The sequence below is a fragment of the Parasteatoda tepidariorum genome, chromosome 12, assembly GCF_982258835.1.
Source record: "Parasteatoda tepidariorum strain Cologne lab strain chromosome 12, Ptep-v5.0, whole genome shotgun sequence".
NCBI lineage: Eukaryota > Metazoa > Arthropoda > Arachnida > Araneae > Theridiidae > Parasteatoda > Parasteatoda tepidariorum.
In genome coordinates, this window is record NC_141766.1 from 35,186,006 (window position 1) to 35,209,660 (window position 23,655).

Sequence of the window (23,655 nt, forward strand, 5' to 3'; positions counted from 1 at the left end):
CACTATTTTATTACTAGTATTTCCTGTATTTTATTTTATTACTAGTATTTTACTAGCACTTTATTACTATTTTATTGCTAGTAATTTACTAGTATTTTATTACAAGTATTTACCAGTATTACTAGTATTTCTAGTATTACAAGTATTTTATTGCTAGTATTTTACCAGTATTAATAGTATTTTATTATTAGTACTTAACTAGCATTACTAGTATTTCATTACTAGTATTTTATTTTATTACTAGTATTTTACTAGTTCTTTATTACTACTATTTTACTAGTATTTTATTACTAGTAATTTACTAGTGTTTTATTACTACTATTTTATTACTAGTACTTTATTACTACTATTTTAGTAGTAGTAATTTATTAGTAATTTCTTACTATTTTATAACTAGTATTACTAGTATTTCACTAGTATATTACTTGTATTTTATTACTATTTTATAACTAGCATTTTACTAGTATTTTATTACTAGTATTTTACTAGTACTTTATTACTACCACTTTATAACTAATATTTTACTCGTATAACTAGCATTTTATTACTTGTATTTTTATGCCTGTCAAAATGTCACGTCGAAACATCACTTCAAAAAAAAATCTATATCTAAATCTATTAATTCAAACAAAAACAGATTAAAGTAGGTTTTTTACACTCAAACTTGGGGGTCGTAAGTTTGATCTTGGTGGCTCACAAAAAAAAAAACGACGTGTATACGCAGATAAGTGCATATTAAATCTGATGTGGCTGAAAGTCCTCTCATAGTTTTTAGTGTTAGGAGAGAGGGGGTACTAGCTCAAGCGCTGTCCATGTCGTCTGACCGGGATCAAAATTATGTGGCACTCCTACCATGGCCGTTAAAAAATAGAGCTCTAAAAATGAAGCTAGATGCTAGGCCATGCCTGGGTGATGATGATCCTTAAAATAATTTTTCAAATATTTTAAAGTATTTTCTTATGTTTTAATAAACTTTTGTGATACAATAATTAAAATATTTTCTCAAGTATTTTAAAGCATTTCAGGGTGCGTAGACAAATTTTTCTACAAAAAATAAGCATCTTTCAAGTACTTTTTAAGCACTCAAAAAATATTTTTAATCATTTTCCGAAAAAAAAAATCATAATTACGATCAGTGCAGTAATAAAAAAAAATTTTTTCTATCGTTTAAAGCTCTTAATTTATAATCATAAAATCAATAAAATTTAGAAACATTTTAAAAAACTTTACATAATCATGATAAAATAACTAGTTTCTGATAAATATTGCAGAAAAAAATGTGAAGATCATGCATTTTTTGTAATTTAGAACAAAAATCGATACGGCAAAAAAAAGATCTCTTTTTAAAAGATAGAAAATTAAGCACTTTTTACAAACACCGAATAAAAAAAAAGCACCTTTAAGGGCTTTTAAAAAACGTTAATGAAAAATAAGCACATTTAAAGCACTTTTTAAAAACGCTACGCACCCTGCATTTTCTTATGTTTTAATAAAGATTTTTGCAATAAAATATCCATACTTAAAATAAAAAGCATTTGAAAGTATTTTCTTATGTTTTAATAAAAATTTTTTCCATAAAATATCCATCCTTAAAATAACTTCTCAGATATTTTAAAGTACTTTCTTGCGTTTTAATAAAAAATTTTAATATAAAATATTCCTCCTTAAAAAATAAGTTTTCCACTATTTTAAAATATTTTCTAATGTTTCAATAAAAATTGTTACAATACAATATCCATCCTTAAAATAATTTTTCAAATATTTTAATGTTCTTCCTTACGTTTCCAAGAAATATATCTGCAATAAACTATCGCTACTTAAAATTATTTTTGAAGTATTCTAAACTATTTTATCATGCTTCAACAAAAATGTTTGTGATAAAATATCCACCCTTAAAATAATTTTTCAAGGATTTTAAAAGTATTCGCTTATTTTTTAATCCCAACTTCTGAAAAGTGCCCTTAATTAAATCTAAGAACAAAGTGAAAATGACATCAAAGATATTGACACTATAATTAGTTTTCGAAATCTGGGCTTTTATGGAGCATAACCGACTTATAAACGCTAGCAATTAATTTGAAAAATATTAAACAGAATTATCAGTCACTGAACAAGAAATTTATTTCCCTTAATTTCATTTACTAGACAATGCCTATTTGAACCTAGACAAACAACTTAATAGCATCGATTGCGAAGACAAATGGTATGCGAAAAGAAATTGTAAGTCTTCAAGACAAATTAAATTATATATGAAAGGATTCTTTGACCTAATTCAAGTTAAATTGTTTTTTAGTGACAGGTTGTGAAAATAGAGATGGGAATCAAGAGTCTTTCAAATAAATAAGCAAAATAAATACCAAACCCGAATATTTGACAATCTTTGACACAGAATTTTAATAGTTTTCGTTATTTTATATTAAATTAGGTCAACACAAGTGAAAAATATTATACTTAGCATTTTAGTAATTGATGGTTATAAAATACAGCATTCAACACCGGTATCTTTTGGGCTCAAAAGTAAAATCTTCCAAACAATAATTTTTCAAATTTAGAGAAACATTCATTCAACATTTATTCATTAAAATCTAAGAGAAATATTTAATCAACATTGGGATTTATTTAATTTACAAACTCAATTATTGATGAATTTTAAAATATGAATGTAAAATTTTATATATTTGGTAATCATTAACACTTTGAAGCAGAATTTTTATATTTTTCATTATTTTATATTAAATTAGGTCAAAATAAGTGAAAAATATTATATTTAGCATTTTAATAATTGATGGTTATAAAATATAGCATGAAACACCGGTATCTTTTCTGAGCAAAAGCAAAATCTTCCAAACAATAATTTTCCAAATTTAGAGAAACAGTTCATTAAAATCTTAGAGAAACATTTAATCAACATTGGAATTTATTTAATTTATGAACTCAATTATTGATGAATTTTAAAATATGGAAGTAAATTTCTCTTCCAACTACTTTTATTGAATTATATATTTTAGTACAAATATAATTCAGATAATTTAACACCTTTTTTTCTAACTACTAGTCTGTTTTTTTTATAATTAAAAAATACCAAAATACATTTTTGCTTGTAATTAGTGCATCAGAAAAAAATATATAAAAGGGACACCGGTGTCTCATCTGCGTCAAAGGGTTAAAGGAAGCTAGAATTGGAAATAGGAAGAAGACATCTTTAAACCCTTAAAAAAACGCTTATTACTATTTGATTTATTAAAATCTGGAATAAAATTTTTCAAGAATTTGTTGTGTTTTGTGAGTTGGAATTTACTATAAACTCACTAATTTATTGTATGCATAAATGTATAGTAAATTATATATATATATATATATATATATATATATATATATATATATATATATATATATATATATATATATATATATATATATATATTGTAAAATAAACATTTTTTTTAAAAACATCAGATATACATATGCAAGATACTTAAAAAAAAATTTTAAATTTAGAGAAATATTAATACTCTTGTTTAATTACACACATGTTCTTTGCATAACAATTTGTCCTTAAATAATTTCAATTTCTAAAAAAATTAGTTCTTAATAAAACAACGACAAAAATGTCACATGAAATTACCAAATAATTTTAACGGAAATTAAAGAGAAATTTCTATTTTCAACATATAAACATGTATTTTCGATAGCATTTCATGCTATATTTGTTCAAAGTCTTATTCATGACCAAATTTAAAAAAAAAAAAAAAAAAAAAAAAAAAGAGTTTTAAATAATTTTAGCTTAATTTTTAAATAATTCATTTAGGATATCTCTTCTTAGTTCTCCAACAATTCCAGTACGAAATTGGAAGAATTAATTTCTTGTGCATCCGCATAGCTGATACACAAAAAAATTAGGTTTATTTCTTTATTTATTTATATATATATATATATATATATATATATATATAATAATTAAAAAAAATGAAGGAAAGGGTGGGCTTTTGAAAAAATTAGAATTGTTAATTCTCTAATCTCTCTAATTCGAATCTCTCATTTTTCTGAAATAATAATTCTAAATTAGATTGTAATTAAAAATAGACTCAAATTGAAATTAGATTCGAATAATTGAAATTACATTCTCTAAAATAAGGCATAGTTCTTTCACATATATTTCTAAGAATTGAGTAGATTATACAAAACTTTTATTATAAAAAACAAAACAAATAAATTGTTGCAATATTTGCTTGTAGTGGATAAAATTGGATATTTGTTTCTGATAAAACTTGATATCTCTTGGTTGCAGAAGCTTTGTTTCCACAAATCAAGCATTCTATATATTAGTGTGATTATAAAATAATTTCGCCAAAACATAACATCTTGCGAGCATACCGTTTGAAAGAATGAAATAAAATTCAGTCTAAAGGTATAAGATACTCATTTAAGAATAGCGTTTAAATCGTTTATCTACTTCTAATGACAACGATAGGATATTGAATTTTTCAACACCTACATTTTCTTATAGAAACGTGATCCCCACAGTAAAAAAACTTAAAATGGAACCGGAAAAATGATAAAGACGCTAAGCAGAAACGAAGAGAGCAAGCCTATGCATGCAGCATGCAAGCCTATTATTTTCTTTTTCATCAGAGAGCGCTTTCAGTATCGAAAATTTTTCATAAAATACTATTTTTTCATCGCTGCCTAGCGCCGACGTTTTTGATGGTAAAAATTTAGTTCCAACTTAATTTTAAATTTTTTACTGGAAAGATTGATGAAAAGAGTAGGTGTTGCTATTTTTAAATTTCGAAAGTAGGATAATCCTAATTAGAGTAGTTTGAGAGTAGGATAATCCTTATTAGAGCAGTTTGAGACTAGGATAATCCTTATTAGATTAGTTGGGATAATCCGTGGGATTGGGCAGGATAATCCTTATTAGTACTAATCTTGAGCGCATAGCTTATAATTTTTTTTTATCAACTTTAGTTTCGTTCTTATGATCGGTATGCATACTAAAATGTTATATGTCGCAGATATTTCATTACCACCCGGCATAAAAAAATTGTAAGACTTTTTTTCTTTTTTTTTTTTTGAACTAAAATTTAAACTTCGATAGACAATCTTTTTATATTAATTCTATTATTAACTTGATGTTCTATTTTAGTATACTACAATGAGAATAGTGATGGGTTTAGTCTTCGTTCAAGGATTGGATTGGGGTTCGATTTGCCGTATTAAAATCCGGGTGTCTAATTGGACTGCACTATCTGTGATCGTGTCTTATTGGTTCGGAATTCACTCTATAAAAAATCTCCCCGACGGTTTAAAAACCGAAAAATTTCACGCACGATTTTAAAGCGTGGTACTAAGACTGAGAGATTATTTCCAATATCTGTCCTAGGAAATAAATTCTGGTAGTGTAATGCGCGCATGCGTTAACACTGTCGTCATATTACCATTAAGATGAATTTCAAACCATCGCCAATAGTCCATTAGTGAAGCTTTTGTACGACCTTAAGCCCTTGACATATCATTTCTTGATATAAAAATGATCTTTGATTGCACTGAAAACAACAATTCGCAACGGAATGTTGACAGAGATGCCACTGCTCCGGACACGCCAAAATAATTAAATAACGGTAAATAACTACAAACTAAATTTTGCAAATATTTGACAATTTTTGCTTGCTTTTTAAAAGGTATAGCATGACATAACTACTATAAAGTGGTGAATTATATAAGCCTACGAATTATTTAGAAATAGTGATGGATAAAAATCTACTAAATTGAATTTATTAAACCAAGAATCACAACTGATAAACTACCACTTCAACATATTTTTTTGCTGTCCGGAGCAAGTTGGCATTTCTGTGTTGAAGACGCTTGAGACACGTCAATTATTGTTTTGACATAAGAAACAAATGACGTCTCCCAGACGTCTTCGTATGTCAAGTGGTTAACAACAAAACCAATCAACTTAAATTCGAAAGTAAACCTCTTCTTCTTTCACTATGAAATTAACAGAGATGCCAACTGCTCCGGACAGGCCAAAATAATTTAATAATATATGCAAATATTTGACTATTTTTGCTTGCTTTTAAAATGTATAGCATGACATATATACTCTAAAGTGGTGAATCATATAAGTCTACGAATTATTTAGAAATAGTGGTGGATAAAAACCTACTAAATTGAATTTATTAAACCAAGAATCACAATTGATAAACTACCACTTTAAAACATGTATTTGCTGTCCGGAGCAAGTTGGCATCTCTGAATAAATGTTTCATTTAAATCTATGAACTGAATTGAATATAAAACATTACCTTTACGTTCAACTTTAATGAATCTTGTACTGTGACTATCGCTATACAGCACAGCAGCAGACGCATCTTCATCAGCAACATGTTTCAACTTGACTTGATCACGACAATTTCCATGCTTGATTAAAGCAATGAATGGCTCCTTTGGCAAGTTATCGGTGTCTAATTTATCACATGCTTCATGGCTGGTATGGTTGTTACTTGTAACGTGAATAACAGTTCCACTAACTTCTTCCGTTTTTCCAGGTAATAATTTTCCCATTTCTAAATGTTCTTGCACAAGTAAACCAGAAGCAGGATCAACATAAGTCAAATTAATTATGGCAGAAAGATATTCTTCAGTCTCATAGCCAAAATTGAATTCACTCATAGCACAAGAATTAAAATAATGGCACTGCAATGAAATAAGTACTAAGAAGAGCATACCCTTTGGCCTTTGTATCCTGCTCTGTCCACCTAAGAAAAAAACATAATTCAATATGAAAATAGTGCATAATTTTTGACAGGGCATTTTGTATAACTCGGAAAAGAGAAAAAGGCGGCAGTTCCATATTTAAATAAATAATTCTAAGATACTGAAGTGATAAGATGTTGCTTGATTAAAAGAACTTAATTGGCTTCAAAAATATACAGATGAAAATAAAAGTAGGCCTGTTTCAAGCTCTTAAAAATAGGAACGACTTGCCAGACGTGATTGAGAAGAAACAAAAGTGATTAGAATGATCCATTTTTAGTTGCCAACGAAAAATGGAAAATAAAGGTGAAAAACAAAACTAGAAAAACAGTAGTAACCCAGAGTGAAACAAAGAAAAAGACAGAAATACAGAATAAGAAAAACCATTGTAGTTGAGAGGGACGAATCAGTGAAAATGCATTTCCACGCGCTATGGAGAGGAGGTGAGAAACTAATGTCATTAGCAAGGGAAACAGCATTCGTATGAATGAAACAAGATTCCAGGACATCAAGATAAACTGATAAGACTGCGGAGGAAATAATTTCAGCATCGTCAAAATTGCACATTGTTGGAATCTTGGGATCCATCTCAGATCTTATTTGATGCCCTGGAATCTTTTTTTTTTTTTCCTTCATATAAATGCTAATGCCCTTGTTAAAGACATTAGTTCTTCCTCTCCGCTTCAAAGGGTGTTGAAATTCATTTTATCCTGATTCACGCCTCTCAGTCACAGTAGTCTTTCTTATTCTGATTTTTTTTCTTCATTTTTATTTTTGCTTTACTCTTCGCTACTGCGGTTTTTCTAGTTTTGTTTATCACACATAATTTTTAATTTTTAATTGGCAACTTTACGTTTTACATTTCAATTCACTTTTGTTTCTTCTCATTCACGTAAGGCAAGTCTTGGGAATGGACGCCAATTATCCATCTGCACATTTTTGAAGCCAAGGGAATTTTTTAATTAAGTAATATTTCATGTCTAGTTTAGGGAGGTCTACCAAGACTTATTAACAGGTATAACAAATAAATCAAATTTGTTTTGAACGAGCGCAAAGGGACCGCAATATTTGCTCGCTATAACCAAGCGCTTGTAAAAAAACGGATTCGTGAAGAAAAAAAAATCTCAAAAGATTATATACATACTTATTAAATTATAAATAAAATTCTACAGAACAGTTCGAAAATAATTAGTTAATTTGTTTTGAACTGTTTTGTTTTCTCTTTAATGTTATTGCTCTTTAAACAAAACTCATCGCGCAATAATTTCTTTTTCCTTTGCACCCCTGCTTTCTTAAAAAGTTCACATGTTTTCTGAATGTATGACTCATATTAACTTTCAATTGTCTTCGAATAGTTAAAAGAATTTCTCCAAGAAGTATTTAGCTAAGCTGGAGAGATGGAGCTCGTAGAAATTTTATGAATCACAAAAATATTGCAGTCTAAAACCGGTGTTTGCTTATAAAAAACGAGGTATGTTCTAATAGTTTTAACATTGTACCAACCATATATTTTCAATTTATTCGTTAAATCCAGGTTCTTGTTAAATCAGAGCTTGTTAAAAGCAGAATTGCTGAACTTATGTCAAGCCAAAAATAAAAACCGCTTTATTTTTTTATTTTTAACCACATAAAAACCGGCTAAAATTAAAAAAGCCGGCTATTATGATAACTTATATTTTTCAAATGTTAATTGCTGCATTGATGTGATTGTATGTTAGGAAGAATTTGAAGAAACCGCTTTAACCTTGGAAGCGTTAAGAACAGTAATTTTAAACAACTTAGAACTACATTTGAAAATCAACTTATTCAATGCAGCATAAGCATATAAATAAAACAAAATTAACTATAATTACTAATTGTAGAACTTCTTAAACAAAATATATTAATTATTTCGAACAAATCATGTACAGTTTTATGAAAAATACTGAATTTATAGAAGATTTAGAACAATTTTTAAAAATAATTATTCTGAATCAATTTATAGCACAGTTGGGATGAATTAGAATAGGATTGATAACAATTTCAGTCAAAAATTTTTGGTTTTGAAGCAAATATGGAGCAATAATTACATCATTAAAAATAATAAAATTTTATTTATTTATGGACCAAAGGCCTTTAAGAGAAAATTAAAATAATACCATATTTTAATTTATTATTTTACTGAATAGACATTAATAAAAAAATTTTAAATACGTGCAAGGTTAATTTTGAATAGTAAAATATTAAAAAGCCAATATTTTTTTTGTAAATAAAGTCAGTTACAACCAAGGAGTTATAAAATCAAGGAGCGATTAAACCAGCTAGTTATAAAACCAGTTTTTTAATTAAAACCAGTTGCCATGTCCTTTTCAGAAGGCCGTGTTTTATACAATCCTGGTTGCAAGCGAGTACATAATATAAGTAAGTACATATATGGGACTGTTTTAACACCTCCTAGAAGAAAGAAAGCCTTCTCACAGGTTAATATAAACGAGAAATCCGATCCTTTAATAGTTAATGGGGAATTTATCTTATTTTTCCCCCCACTGCGCAGTTTAGTAGTCTGGGCGGTATCACATCTTTCTTATTTCCTCTATTGCGCAGTTTATGTTTGTTACATCGGACTACTAAAGTGATCCGTGCAGAGGCCCTCTCTCTTCTAGGATATGTAGACTGTTTCCTATGTTGAATAATAACAGTTAATAAGTCTTGAAAATCACGGGCATTTATTTTTTCCGAAAACAAGATAGAAATGAAATGGTTTTACAACCAGTTTTCTCACTTTTACGGGGTACAAACAGACCTGTAAACTGTCAAAACACGATTAATTGATAAATAATTTGAAAACTCTTTTCTATAATTTAAACTGAAAATTATGAAAAAGTGAACATTGAAAGGTGTATTTTTTTTTTTAAATAAAAAAAGGTATTTATTTAAAAAATGTTTTACCCCCCCCCCCCCGAAAAAAGATACTTATAAAATTTAACCAGTTACGAATAATCCTAACAAAGTAAATATTTGCGGTAGTAATCAGAATTAAACCTATAAACACAGATAATGTTACCAGTGGGTAATTATTATTTAAACAGTGAATTATTTTTTTTTCAAAATAGAATATGAATAAAAAGGAAGTGTTTTTAAGGGATGACAGTTATTTTTTTATTGGGATTATTTTTTTATTGACGTTTATTTTTTATTGGGATTAAATGGCAAGCAGGGCGGGCCGCTCTTCAAAAAGTGCTTAGGGAGAACACTGGCAAAACGTTGGCATGAGCTCCAGAAAAATTAGTATATCTTCGTTTAAATCTAGAGATAAAGCGACAAAACAGTTTTCATGAAAAATTGTTAGCCCAATTTAGGAAGGGAAAAAAAAGCATTTTTAATGAAAACGGAAGAGGGGGAAAGATATAAAATAATTAACTCAAATTTGATGCCGACAAAATTTAATCTATAATTAGCTGTCTTCAGGAACGAGATTAGTCTGAAGAATATAATAGTGGAACTGCCAACTTTTATTAATTTTTCATAAGACTTTTAACCGTATATTTAAAGTAGCAGCAAAATTAATGCTTTTTTTAATATCTTGAATTTATTAAAATGCTTTAAACATGTATATAATGTATACCACAGTTTTGTGAAACTGAAAAGCGTTTGTTATCTTATTTTAAAATGTTCAAAAAGTTGTTCCTACACTGCATTATTTGGTCTCATAAAAATTTACAAAAATTAAGAATTATTTATTGATTTTGATAATTTTTACGTGGCTGGAAAAATCTCCCCAATAATGGCAATTTTTTTAAAAAAGTTTTATAGCTATTAAAATATTTAATTTATTTGTTCATTCTAAAGCCCAGATAATTCTTTACGGTAAGATGATTTATATAGTTTAAAATTATAGCTTTGCTTGCTTCTGTTAAATTTATATTCTTATTAATGCGGATAAGTTCAATACCTCCTAGAAAAGAGAAAGCCTTCTTATAAATACCATAAATTAGGCATCCGATTTTTCAAAATTCCGAACGTTGGAGCATCTTTCTTATTTCCCCCGCAGCGCAATTTACGTTCGTTACGTCGGACTAATAAAGTGATCCAAGTGGAGGCCTTCTCTCCTCTAAGAGGTGTTTGATAAGCTTGTCAGAAAATAGCGAAACGACTGCAGTAGCTACGTATGTTCGTTACGCCGGACTACTAGTGTGATCAAAGTGTAGGCCTTCTCTCCTCTAAGAGGATTTTGAAAAGTTTGTCAGAAAATAGCGAAACGACTGCAGTAGCTACGTATGTTCGTTACGCCGGACTACTAGTGTGATCAAAGTGTAGGCCTTCTCTCCTCTAAGAGGATTTTGAAAAGTTTGTCAGAAAATAGCGAAACGACTGCAGTAGCTACGTATGTTCGTTACGCCGGACTACTAGTGTGATCAAAGTGTAGGCCTTCTCTCCTCTAAGAGGATTTTGAAAAGTTTGTCAGAAAATAGCGAAACGACTGCAGTAGCTACGTATGTTCGTTACGCCGGACTACTAGTGTGATCAAAGTGTAGGCCTTCTCTCCTCTAAGAGGATTTTGAAAAGTTTGTCAGAAAATAGCGAAACGACTGCAGTAGCTACGTATGTTCGTTACGCCGGACTACTAGTGTGATCAAAGTGTAGGCCTTCTCTCCTCTAAGAGGATTTTGAAAAGTTTGTCAGAAAATAGCGAAACGACTGCAGTAGCTACGTATGTTCGTTACGCCGGACTACTAGTGTGATCAAAGTGTAGGCCTTCTCTCCTCTAAGAGGATTTTGAAAAGTTTGTCAGAAAATAGCGAAACGACTGCAGTAGCTACGTATGTTCGTTACGCCGGACTACTAGTGTGATCAAAGTGTAGGTCTTCTCTCCTCTAAGAGGATTTTGAAAAGTTTGTCAGAAAATAGCGAAACGACTGCAGTAGCTACATACTATGCTCTTTACGTCGGACTACTAAAGTGATCCAAGTGGAGGCCTTCTCTCCTCTAAGAGGTGTTTGATAAGTTTGTCAGAAAATAGCGAAACGACTGCAGTAGCTACGTATGTTCGTTACGCCGGACTACTAGTGTGATCAAAGTGTAGGCCTTCTCTCCTCTAAGAGGTGTTTGATAAGTTTGTCAGAAAATAGCGAAACGACTGCAGTAGCTACTTTTTTTCGTAGTTTGAAGTGCAGCGTACAATTTTTTTTAGAGTTTGTGTAATGTCATTCAAAATAATAGTAAATTGTAGCGATTCCAGACAACTACTTTTAACGTTCTTCTAGTTACGAAACAAGTTGCAAACGCAACTATTTTTTCGAATCTGATCAATGCAACTCTTCTTGGGTTCATCAATTAAAAAAATGAGAATACAGAGCTTTAATTAGAATTATGTCTGATGCTCAAAAGCGGCAAGTCTCTTTCATAAAGGAAGCTAAACCTTCAAATGCGAATGTACATTGCACAAAAAAATAAACGGACCGCCCAGAATAACTTTTGATCTATTGATCGGATTTTCACATTCTAGGACTCAATCTTAATGGCTCGAGGAGGTGGCCTCAAATATACTAATGCTAATTAAGACGATATTTTAAGTTACGAAATCAGACACAAAAACGTACTTCTCTGAATAAACATACATTTTTTTGAGGGATTCGGATTTCTGCTCCCCGTCCCCAAAATACAGAAGGTAGCCGAAATCTGGGAAATATGGTCCAATTAGTTTGGTCAGGAGAGAGATCCAAAAGTTTGGACCCCCTTAATGTTAATTTCACTTTTTGCGTATTTCGCTAGATCTGGAAAACTTTTTAAGCGAATTGAAAACATTGTACACACAATTGTAAAACTTGTTTATCCAAGGATAATTCCATTCCAAAAATAACTTTAAGTAAATATTTATTATTTTTATTGAAAAATATTAAAAATATTCGAATTGTAAGGTATACAATTTTTTACATCATTTCAGAGAATGTAATTGTATGTGGCAAAAATACAAAATGCGAAAAAAATCGGTTGAATAGGTCCTGAGAAATGGAATTTCAAGAAAGTCAAATACTTAAAATTCGATTTCGCAGGAACAGATTTGGCTCAAATTTTGAATTTTTGCCGCAAAAAATTACATTCTTTAAAATGATGCAAAAAATTTTATGCCTTACAGTTCAAAAAAATTCTTTTTTACCATTCTTAAATAAAATAATAAAAAATAATCAATATTTACCAAAAGTTATTTTTTGCATGGAATTGTCTTTAGATAAAATAATTTTATAATTGGGTGCAAAAACTTTTCAATTCGCTTAAAAAGTTCTCGAGATATAGCGAAATACGCAAAAAGTAAATTTAAAATTAGGAGGTCCAAACTTTAGAGAGCTCTCCTGACCAAATTATTCGAACCATATTTCTCAGATTGCGGCTACCCCTATATTTAGGGGTCAGGAATCCGTCGAAAACATGACACTCATGACTCATGAAAACGTACACTCATGAAACAATGATATCGCAATGAAATATATTTCCTTTGTAATTTTGGATGTACTTTATTTCTTTGAGGAAATAAAAGAGCATTAAACACTTAACAATAACGCAAATAATTGATAATTTCTTAGCATTTCTTAAATTAATTATTCGCTAAAAAGTTGAGGGTTAAAAGAACGAGTTCGTAAAAAAATGGCTTAGAATAACAAACTGATTTATGTAAACGTGACTAAATATTTTCTAATAATACCTCGGGTTTAAATAATTCTTTACACAAAACCATTGTGAACATAAGATTGCTAGAAAATGCTGGAAAATATTCAAAACAATTCTGAGTATTCTCCAGCGAAGTTCCTAAACGTAGTGAATACATTTCGAAAGTAGTTGGTAGTCATTACATTTTTAAAAAAAAGTAGAGTAGTTGTAGTTAACACTACATTTGTAATAAAGTATTTGTAGTATCAACGTGTTTAGTACTGCTATAAAAGCATCTCTGCTCAACTATTAAATCTGATATACAAAAGATGGTAGGTAAACGAATCTTTTTTTTTTCTTCAAATTTTAAAGATCTTGCTATCATCAAAAACTATTTTCCTCAACAACCGCATATGCTGGTACTTATCTATATATCTTAATTTAAAAATAAAGATCTCAACACTGCATTTCAAAGCTTTTTCGCAAAGCAAAATACAGTCAAACCCCGCTATAGTGAACACGGCTTATAGTGAACGAAATGCTCGGTTCCGTGCGTTGCTATACACGTATAATGTTATTTTTAGTGGATATAGTGAACCAAAAAATTGAGGAAGTTGGATATAATGAACTTTTTTCTGTCTTCGACTGATTCCCCCCCCCCCTTTTTCTTTGTAATAATTATGAAATTTCTACTTCAAAATAAATACATATACCGATTTTTAAAACCATCTATAGAAACTACTTTTATTTGCTCGAATGGCAGGTTAGACAGGCTTAAAAGGCGGAATAACAGATATTCAGTAAAAATTATCTGAGAGGCGGGAAGTGTTTCCATATCTGATGTTGAGGATTGCTCATCAGCTAAAGATTACAAATTTTTATTTGTACGCAAGACGAAGAGTGATAAAAATAATAAATTTTTTGCTACTACATAATATTTTTCAGTCATTTATATGAATATAATGTAATAAAAGGGAGGAGTTTGGGAACCATTAGTGAAATTGCTTGCGTAACGGATATTCTGAACTCCCGGTTATGGTGAACCGAAATTTCAGTCCCTTGAAGGTTCACTATAGCGGGGTTTGACTGTAATAAAAAAAGTCACAGTTAAGTTAGCCTTACGAATATGGAATTTTACGCTATATATACCACTTGCTGTAAAGAATTACCTGAGATTCAGAAAGAACAAATAGCTTAAATAATTAAAAAATTATTACCACTAATTAGACGAGAATTTTTTACCTACATGAGAATTATCAAAATCAATGAATAATTCCTAATTCTTACAAATTGAGAGCTGGGATAATTCAAAGTTGGAGTAACTTAGCATTTTAATAATAAACTTAGACATACAACTTCAGCATTTTAATAATTTATAATTATAAAATACAGCATGAAACACAAGTGTTTTTTTCTGCGTTAAAGGAAAAATCTTCCAAACACGGAGCACTTTCAAATAATAATTTTCCAAATTTTCATTTATTTACAGTTATTTAAATCTAAGAAAAGATCTAAGATCTATTTATCATTGAAACTTCTTTCGTTTAAAAGATCAATTAATGATACATTTTTGAATATGAATGTAAAAAAAAAAAAAACTATTTTTTGAACTTTATACTTCAGTAACTATTCACTTGTTTTTTTTAATAATTTAAAAATACTAAAATATATTTTTGCTTGTAATTAGAGCACCAGAAAAAAATAAATAAAAAGGACACCGATGTCGCGTCTGAGTTAAAATATTAAAACGCCCTTTTTTTTAAGCATGTGAAAAGTTATATATACAATAGTTTATCAATATATCAAATCTTTTTTCTAATGTAAATTTGACATTTATTTTCACCAACCTATAAATAATACAAAGCCAATATAAGTTTTAAAAATAACAATTTTAGTGAATAGCACTAATATAATTCTAACTTGTCAAGACTCATAAATCCAAGATTAAAAAACGTACCAAGCTACGATTTTTTTTAGATTAAATGATAGAAAACGTTGTCATAACTAATTTGGGTGGAGCAAGTTACTTCTATAAAATATGTCGTTCATTTGTAACTTTCCCCCTACTTCTATAAATATCACAGCAGGCACCTGGTAAAAAAGTCACGCAAAAGCATCAACAGAAAATGACCTACATAAATTTTCAAGTAAAAATTCAAGTTTTTAGATTATAAGTTACACTGAAGAAAAAAAAAGATTTTTTTTCCAATTTCATTGCCAGCATTTCGTATAAAAATATAATCCTTTCCTTAATTCTAAGATGATACTTATTCTTATCACATGTAGCTAAGCCGTCGTAAGAGTCGGGAAACGGGGCATTTGCCCAGGGCCCACATTCTTTTAGGACTCAGAAGCAGCGGTTTCCAAAAGGTGTTCAGTGGAACCCTAGGGTTCCGTGGAAAGATCACAAGGGTTTTGTATTTATCAAAAGCATTGTATTTAACAAATTATGATTTTTGAAACTTTTAATTGTATTTATGTTCCGTCAATAACCCAATATTTATACTATAGTTGACTTATTTTAATGAAATTATTTAAGTAAAATATAGAGAAAAAGAAAAAAGGCAATGCATTAAAAAATAATGAAAATGAAACGCATGTATAAAATTTGTTTAAGCAATTGTTGCTGTTTTATTTTGTTATGTTGTTGTATCAAAATTTGTTGTTATTTGTTTTGTTTTCCAATTGAACTATTCAATCTGAAATAAAAGAAAACTAAATGCAACGATAAAGAAATATGCTTCTCTGATGACCATTCTCAACTTTTATAGCAGTTCTTTTTCATTTTCATTTCAACTTTAAACATAATTCAGCTTATTTTATTTATTTTTCAGCTGATGAGTACACCAAAAACAAATTCCGAAAAAAGACTAAACGCTGTTTCGTGAATTTAACTGACATAAATTTTAATTTTAAGCCTAGCACTGATAAAAACGTAAAAATTTGATCCTTCACATTTTTGAAATAATTAAGTCTTTTTTAGGTTAGTATGCTCACAATTACTATTGAACTTTATTTATAAAATCGAGGTTCCGCCAAATGATGGCCAATCATTTAGGGTCGTCCCACAGCCAAAAAAAATTGGGAACTGTTGCTCTAGAGCAGGGGTTTCCAACTTACATGAGGCCGGGGGCCGCAATTAAAAACACCAGTCAAATGGTGGGTCACAACTTTATCAAAATTTTATATAGGACTCTTTTATGTTTGAAGGAACATTAAATATTGCTGTCAGATTTTCATAAAAGTTTTTTAATATTAAAAAAAAAGACAAAATAACAAGCATTACAAATAATGCTTGTTACGTATCATTTTGAATCTTCTCTTAATCTGAAACTTAGTGACAATTTTTTTTTTACTTTCAAATTTAATTCTGTGATAAATTAACATTTTTTCGACTTGTTAGGAATTATAGCAACAACTAAAAAATTCTCGAGCACCTGAAATTAATTTTTTTTTTCTTTTTCGCTCATGCGATATTCAATTCAAGGTATTTAGATAAAACATGATATTCATTCCCTCTTTTATGCACTTTAAAATTTGCAAATGTAAATAATTTCGTCCAAAATGAGTGGTTTCAAAAAGCTAAATTGGAGAATCTCTGATACGCACATGCTAAATTATATACACAAAATAAAAAAAAAATTTAAAAAAAGAGAGCAACATACACGATTATTTTTGTATTGGAATAAATATTTTCTTGGATGCAAAACCTGAGAAATAAATTTTTTTTGCACCGTTGGTATGTTAAGTTTCACAGATGACAAAAAAGTTTTTTTTTTTTAACGAGAAAAGTATTTTAAGCCCTTATAGATTTTTTACGAAAATTGTCCGCTATGAAAACTAATATATTTTAGTTCGAGGGTCACAAAAAAAGGCTCCGCGGGCCGCCAGTTGGAAACCCCTGCTCTAGAGGACCCCCACATCGGTGATATTAAAAAAAAAAAAAAGCAAAATTTAAATTTGTTTTAGACATTTAATTTAAGCATTGAAAATTAAAAAACCTTGCTCTCTATATTTTATTATCATTTAGAGGTAATATCATACATAAGTTGTATATCATATAGAGGTAACAAAATATAAGGTAAAACTCTCCACATTTCTAGAGGAGGCACCTCAAAAAATTTCTCAAAATTTAAAATTGGAAAATAATTTATCTAACTATTTTTAGATAATTGTTTTTAGAGTTACCATTCATCTCAAAATCGTAACTTTCAGGAGCACTTATGTTGTGAATGAAATATAAAAATAAAACGATAATAAAAAGTTTGAAGAAAAAAAATTAAAAAAAGGTTCAGTCATTCGCTTTTAGGAATGAAATAAAAAAATATATATATCACATATAATTCAGTAATATATACGCGATAGCCGGTTATTTTGTGTTTGATAATATTAAATTACGTATATCGAAATACCTGGAAGTATTTTCATTCACAATCAACTTTCGATTATTTTGCAATGTTCGCAGTCTCTGTTTAAACAAAATTTATGCGGATCAAGCAGGGAGAAGAGTTTCGGAGTTTCGCAAAACAATGGAGCACAGTGAGATAAATAGGCGATTTTTAATTTTTTGTCGGCTATGGAACCCTAAATGACGGCTATGGAACCCGTCGTTTAGCGGAGCCCCGACTTTATAGATAAAGTTCATTTGTGATTGCGAACATACTAACAAAAGAAAGACTGCTAATTATTTCGAAAATGTGGAGAATGAAATTTTTACATATTTATCAATGCTAGCCTAAAACTGAATATTTATGTCAGACAGTTAAATATACAAAACAGCATTTAATCTTCTTTAGAATTTATTTTTGGTGTAAGCTGAAAATAAATAAAACAAGTTGAACTGGTTTCACGTTGAAATGAAAACGAAAAAGAACTGCTATAAAAGTTGTGAATGATTACTAGAGAAACATATTTCTTTATCCTTGCATTTTGTTTTCTTTTACTTTAGATTGAAAAGTTCGAGTGGAAATACTAATGCAAATTTTGCACATGCATATGCTTTTCATTATTTTCTTATTATATTGCTTTTTTCCCTATTTCTCTATATTTCCCCTAAATAATTTCATTAAAATAAGTGAAATATTAAATAAATATTGGATTATTGTCGGAACATAAAATACAGGTTTTAAAAATCATAATTGGTTAAATAAGAGTCCTAACTTTCGGAACACTTGTCCATGGAATCCTAAGGATCAACGGAATACCTTTTTTGAAACCGCTGGGATAAATTACCGATAAATTGGCAGAAAATCATGATATACTCATTCCTTGCCAGTCCATTTCAAACTTTTTTTTAAAGAAATAAAAATATGACTAGGAAAAAAAACAAGCCTATTTTAACTTTTAAAAATTCTTATTTATATAATTAAATCAGTAGCATTTAAGTTTCATCGAACATAATCGAGTCCCCTTTTCGTTCTAATTTTGGTGGTTTTCGTAAAATTTGAAGAACGCTTAATCGGTATTTCTAACTAAACAGTTACATGCCATATCATAAATATAATTTAATTAATATTTACACATATATTAATTATTTACAATAATAAATGCATGTTGGGAAATGTAATTTTTGAGACCTAATAACAATTTTGAATAAGATTTAAAGAATATTTATAAAACTGTATTAAATTCAGAAAATATAAATTATTATTTTTTATTTACTTTTTTATCGTTTTGTACAACTTAACTTTTAATATAAATAACTGTAAACAATAAATGTAACATCAAGTAAGACATTTTTCATTATAGGCAGATAAAAGAAACAATATTGTTGATTTTTGCAATTGGGGCTTAAATTACATGAGGACTCAATTCCTTAACTTTTTTTTTTCTTCAGTGAAGTTTGATATGTTAACTGGAGTGCAGGGAAGCTGATCAGTATTGTGTTCCGAAACACACCGACATTGCTATTTGGAAAGAATGAAGTTAAAACTCTTTTCTTTTTTTTTTTCTATTTTTGCAAAATTTCTGTTTTTCAGAGCAAATTATACATGTTACTTATCTCTAGTATATCATTGATGTTTATTGTTGCATATTTGGAAGTATGTAACTGTTACTGTGTTTAATTATATAAAGTAATCAAGGCTATTATTCAGCATAAATAGCATTTTCTCTGTTAAGGAAAAAATGTTTGAAGTGTTGATTATGCCTGGATTTAAGAAAATATGTTACATTTCAAATCAAAAATATATGCACATTTTACACTTTGTTTTTCAAAACTAGCTGTATGTATTAAGGTTCCCACCTCTTTCTTCCTAAAAATTAAGCTTTATTTGCACTTATAAATTCTTCTAGAATGTCAGACACTAAAAATATACCAATAACTTTAAGGGTGTTAGTACTTGCTTGCATTTTCTATTTAACCAGAGGATGCTTGTTAGAGATAAGTTGGGATTCTCTTTTTCCAAATTTTTAAAATTAAATATTCAAATTTGTTGTCGCAACTCAGTCTTTAGAAATAGAATAGTAATTGAAAAAATATCAACTAGCAATGCCTAAAAATCAAGGCTATGTCTGGAAAATTATTTCTTCCAGGATACTGGAAAAATCAGAAGAAACTGGACAAAATGGAGGAAACTAAAAATGGCCAATGCAGTTGTTTAGCAATTTGTATTATAAATACAGCTTCAATTTCAACAAAATAAATTTAATATAGTAACACAAAGCTGAAAGTTTTTACATCTAATTTTTAAAAAGTAACTCCACTTATTTATTTAATAACTACTGTTATTTATTAAATAACTACTCTTATTCATCTCAATTCTATATAGAAATTTAAAATTTGAGTATTATGTTTTTTAAGAGTCGTTTTGAGTATTCATACTTAACAGAAGTTGATTATAAAAATTAGTATGCTAATTGTTTATTTGTAAATACAAATATAGTATTTGATATTTAGAAGGATGTTGTTTGTTTTTTAATTTAGTTGTATTAATAAAATTTGATTATGCTATTTTAACAGTTCTTTATAGAATTAGGTTTAACTACACTCATTTACATAAAATATCAACAACAAAAAAAACTACCCTTATTTTATAATTTCTTAAAAAATACATTAAATTATTTTTGTTCCCATTTATTGCATTTTAGTTTTCTCATATTCAAAATGATATATTAAATAGCTTGGAAATTAGCATTTTATTTTATTTTATTTTATTTTATTTTATTTTATTACTAGATTGCAGTTATAAATGATTCAAATTTTTTTTTTTTAATATTCAATATTTCTTTTTAATAAGGAGTTTCTTTCATTTTTTCTAATTGGGTTGGAAGAAACATATTTCGTACTGGGCAGTTTTATCTTCCATGGAAGAAAGTTGCCACCCCTCCTGAAAATAAAAGGGAATATTAAATGTCCAAGAGAAAACCTAAAAACTATTATATTAAAGCATGCCCTATCTCTGATACTTAAGTATAGTAACAAAGCATAACTACATCACACGCACAATTACTTTAGTAAATTAACCTAACACATAATCTCCTTTAAAAGGAGGAAAAATTAAATGTCTAAGAGAAAACCTAAAAAACTACAACTTTAAAGTACACCCTATCTCTGATACTTAAGTACAGTAGCATAGCATAACTACATCACACACACGGTTACTTTGATAAATTAACGTAACACATAATCGTCTTTAAAAGGAGGAAAAATTAAATGTCTAAGAGATAACCTAAAAAACTAATATTTAAAAGCACACCCTATCTCTGATATTTAAGTACAGCACCATAGCATAACTACATCACTCACGTAAGTTACTTTGGTAAATTAACCTAACACAAAATCTTCGTTAAAAGGAGGAAAAATTAAATGTTTAAGAGAAAACCTAAAAAACTACTACTTTGAAGCACACCCTATCTCTGATAATTAAGTACAGCACCATAGCATAACTACATCACACACTTACTTTGATAAATTAATCTAACACATAATCTCATTTAATAAGCTCATGTATGTTTTCAACGAAGATAAAATAAAATATGGATGCTAACCGAATGTTATTCAACCTACAGCTAATATCAATTTGTTAAGAACACAAACAGAAAGCTCTTAAATGAGTGACACAAACTGGGAAACAAGTAGGCATAGAAAGCATATTTATCTGCAAATACAACAGTATTTACATAAAAAATATAGATATTATATGGAATATTATGAATAATAACAAAGGTTATTTGATTTTGATGAAATTTACTTATTGTATATTTCTATGGAATTAAAGTCTAAGTCTAATCCTACTTAAAACTATTGGGCACATTCATTTCTAGAACCTAAGTACTTCAGTATACTATAGAAGTACATCACACGCTAAACTTACGTAAAACATAATCTCCTCATTTAATAAGCTCATATATATGTTTTCAAGAACAATGTAAAAAAAAGCCAGACACTATTTTGGTTATTAGTAGGTTATTAAATTTTATTTAATAACCTACTGCTGATATCTTTTAGTGAATAACACAAAAAGAAAACTCTTAAACAAATATTTTAAAATTTTAGAGTTTTAAGCAACCATAACTGATCAAAGTTTCAACAAAAATATAATCAATACCATAAATTATTTTGCTAATTGAATGTTAACTAACTTACTACTGACATAAATTAATAAATTATGTAATAGAAAATGAGTAAATGAATGGTGTAGATTGTGAAAACTGCAATAAAAGAAAAGTACATTTATCTGAAAATCAACAGTACTTCCACTGAAATAAAGAGTTTCACATTGATGTTATGAAAAGTAACAACTTTAATTACTTTGATTTTATTAAATTAACTGATCATGAAATTTTAACTATCAACAGCAAAGAAAAATATCAAAATTGCAAAAGTTGTCAATTTCTGTGATTTAATTTTTTTGTTATTTTTATTTTAATCAATCACACAAAAGATGTTAAAAACTACATAAAATGAATGCGCTACTTATGGATCTGAAAGTGTAAACAATTTAAAAAACAAAAATATTTAACGCTAAGATTGCATAAAACCATAAATATGCAAGGAATGTTTATAAATACTCACATCTGGAAAAATAATTAAACCTTGCAATATTAATGTTTCCGAACCAATCCATTTCTGTAACTTGATTTTTTAAAACTTTTATTCACGATAAATTTTATCTAACCAAAAGTTTTAAGCACCTATAGTACTTCAAATATCGAACTGAATGTCCAGATTGATGCATAATATACTTTAATTGTTTACTGTTTTAAAACTGCGTCTGCTCAAGTTCCGAATCGCGAGCATACAGTTATAGTCAACATGGGCCAATGGCAGTAGCCGAAAATAAGCAATACCTCGGTGGCCAAAGCATGTTTTCAGAGCCATTCACACTACTTATAATTACCCAAAATGCGCGCGCTAAGGTTTAGAAATTAGCTCGAACATGCATGATTGCATTAACATGCGAATGAGGATGGGAATTACATAGTGAGAATGCTTTATAAAGAGTCATGCAATTAAGGGTCGATCTTACTGAATGTGGTTCACGCACTTCCGATTACTGTGATGGGAAAATGAGAACCTGATTCGTGGAAAATATTTAGTGGTAAAAATCTTACCAATCAGATTCTCAATTCTCTCTTTCCTGTAATCGAAAATGCTTGAACCATATTCAACAAGAATGACTCCTTATTGCAATTGCTTATTTCTTAGGCACCGTTTTCACTGTATAAGACAAAATTGTATTCAAATGAGAACCTGATTGGGGAGTTGTTCGCAGGAATATTGGCGATCGAAATGGGCTGCAGGTGGCGAAGAGCAGAACTCTCTACCTATGGCAACACTTGACATGCTTTCCCCATTAGCGTGTGGAAAGTCATAGAGAAAGGAAGTACGTTAGTTTCTCTCTTGATTTTCATATACATTAAAATTATTTAAGTTAGAAAACTGCGATACTGAAAACTACATTCAACAAAGTTCTAAAGAAAAGTGTCACGGAAATTTTAAAAATATTTTTATTAAATAAAAAGGAAAAATATTAAGAAAAGGGAAAACATCGTAGTACATCCCTATACAACTGAAAAGAGGAAGAGAGGGAAGAGAGAAGGGCTGAAGGCATGAAACCGGTTTCTCCCCAGATGGCGTATTCGAGTGTTGCGATCACCAATATGAAACCTGTTTCAAAGAGACTCAAATTTTTTAAAAAATGATTTAAAAAAATTGCCAAGTGGCCATCATCATGATAGTGATATACGTATTCTGAATAAGCATCTACAGTGACTGAACAGGTAAAAGATCCGATCGTACGATCAACAGGTAAAAGATCCGATACGTTT

General features: G+C 29.0%; 1 protein-coding gene across 1 annotated transcript in view; it reads right to left on the bottom strand.

The window, feature by feature from the left end:
* Positions 1 to 22,630, bottom strand: part of LOC107443352 (E3 ubiquitin-protein ligase goliath) — a 55,650-nt gene extending 33,020 nt beyond the window's left edge. Inside the window, exons 1-2 of the mRNA XM_016057197.4 lie at positions 22,400 to 22,630; positions 6,309 to 6,761 (exon numbers count right to left, since the gene is read on the bottom strand). Of these exons, the coding sequence (XP_015912683.1) occupies positions 6,309 to 6,761; positions 22,400 to 22,451 (505 nt within the window). The 5' untranslated portion in view covers positions 22,452 to 22,630. The remainder of the gene's footprint in view (positions 1 to 6,308; positions 6,762 to 22,399) is intronic.
* Positions 22,631 to 23,655: the final 1,025 nt, after the last annotated feature.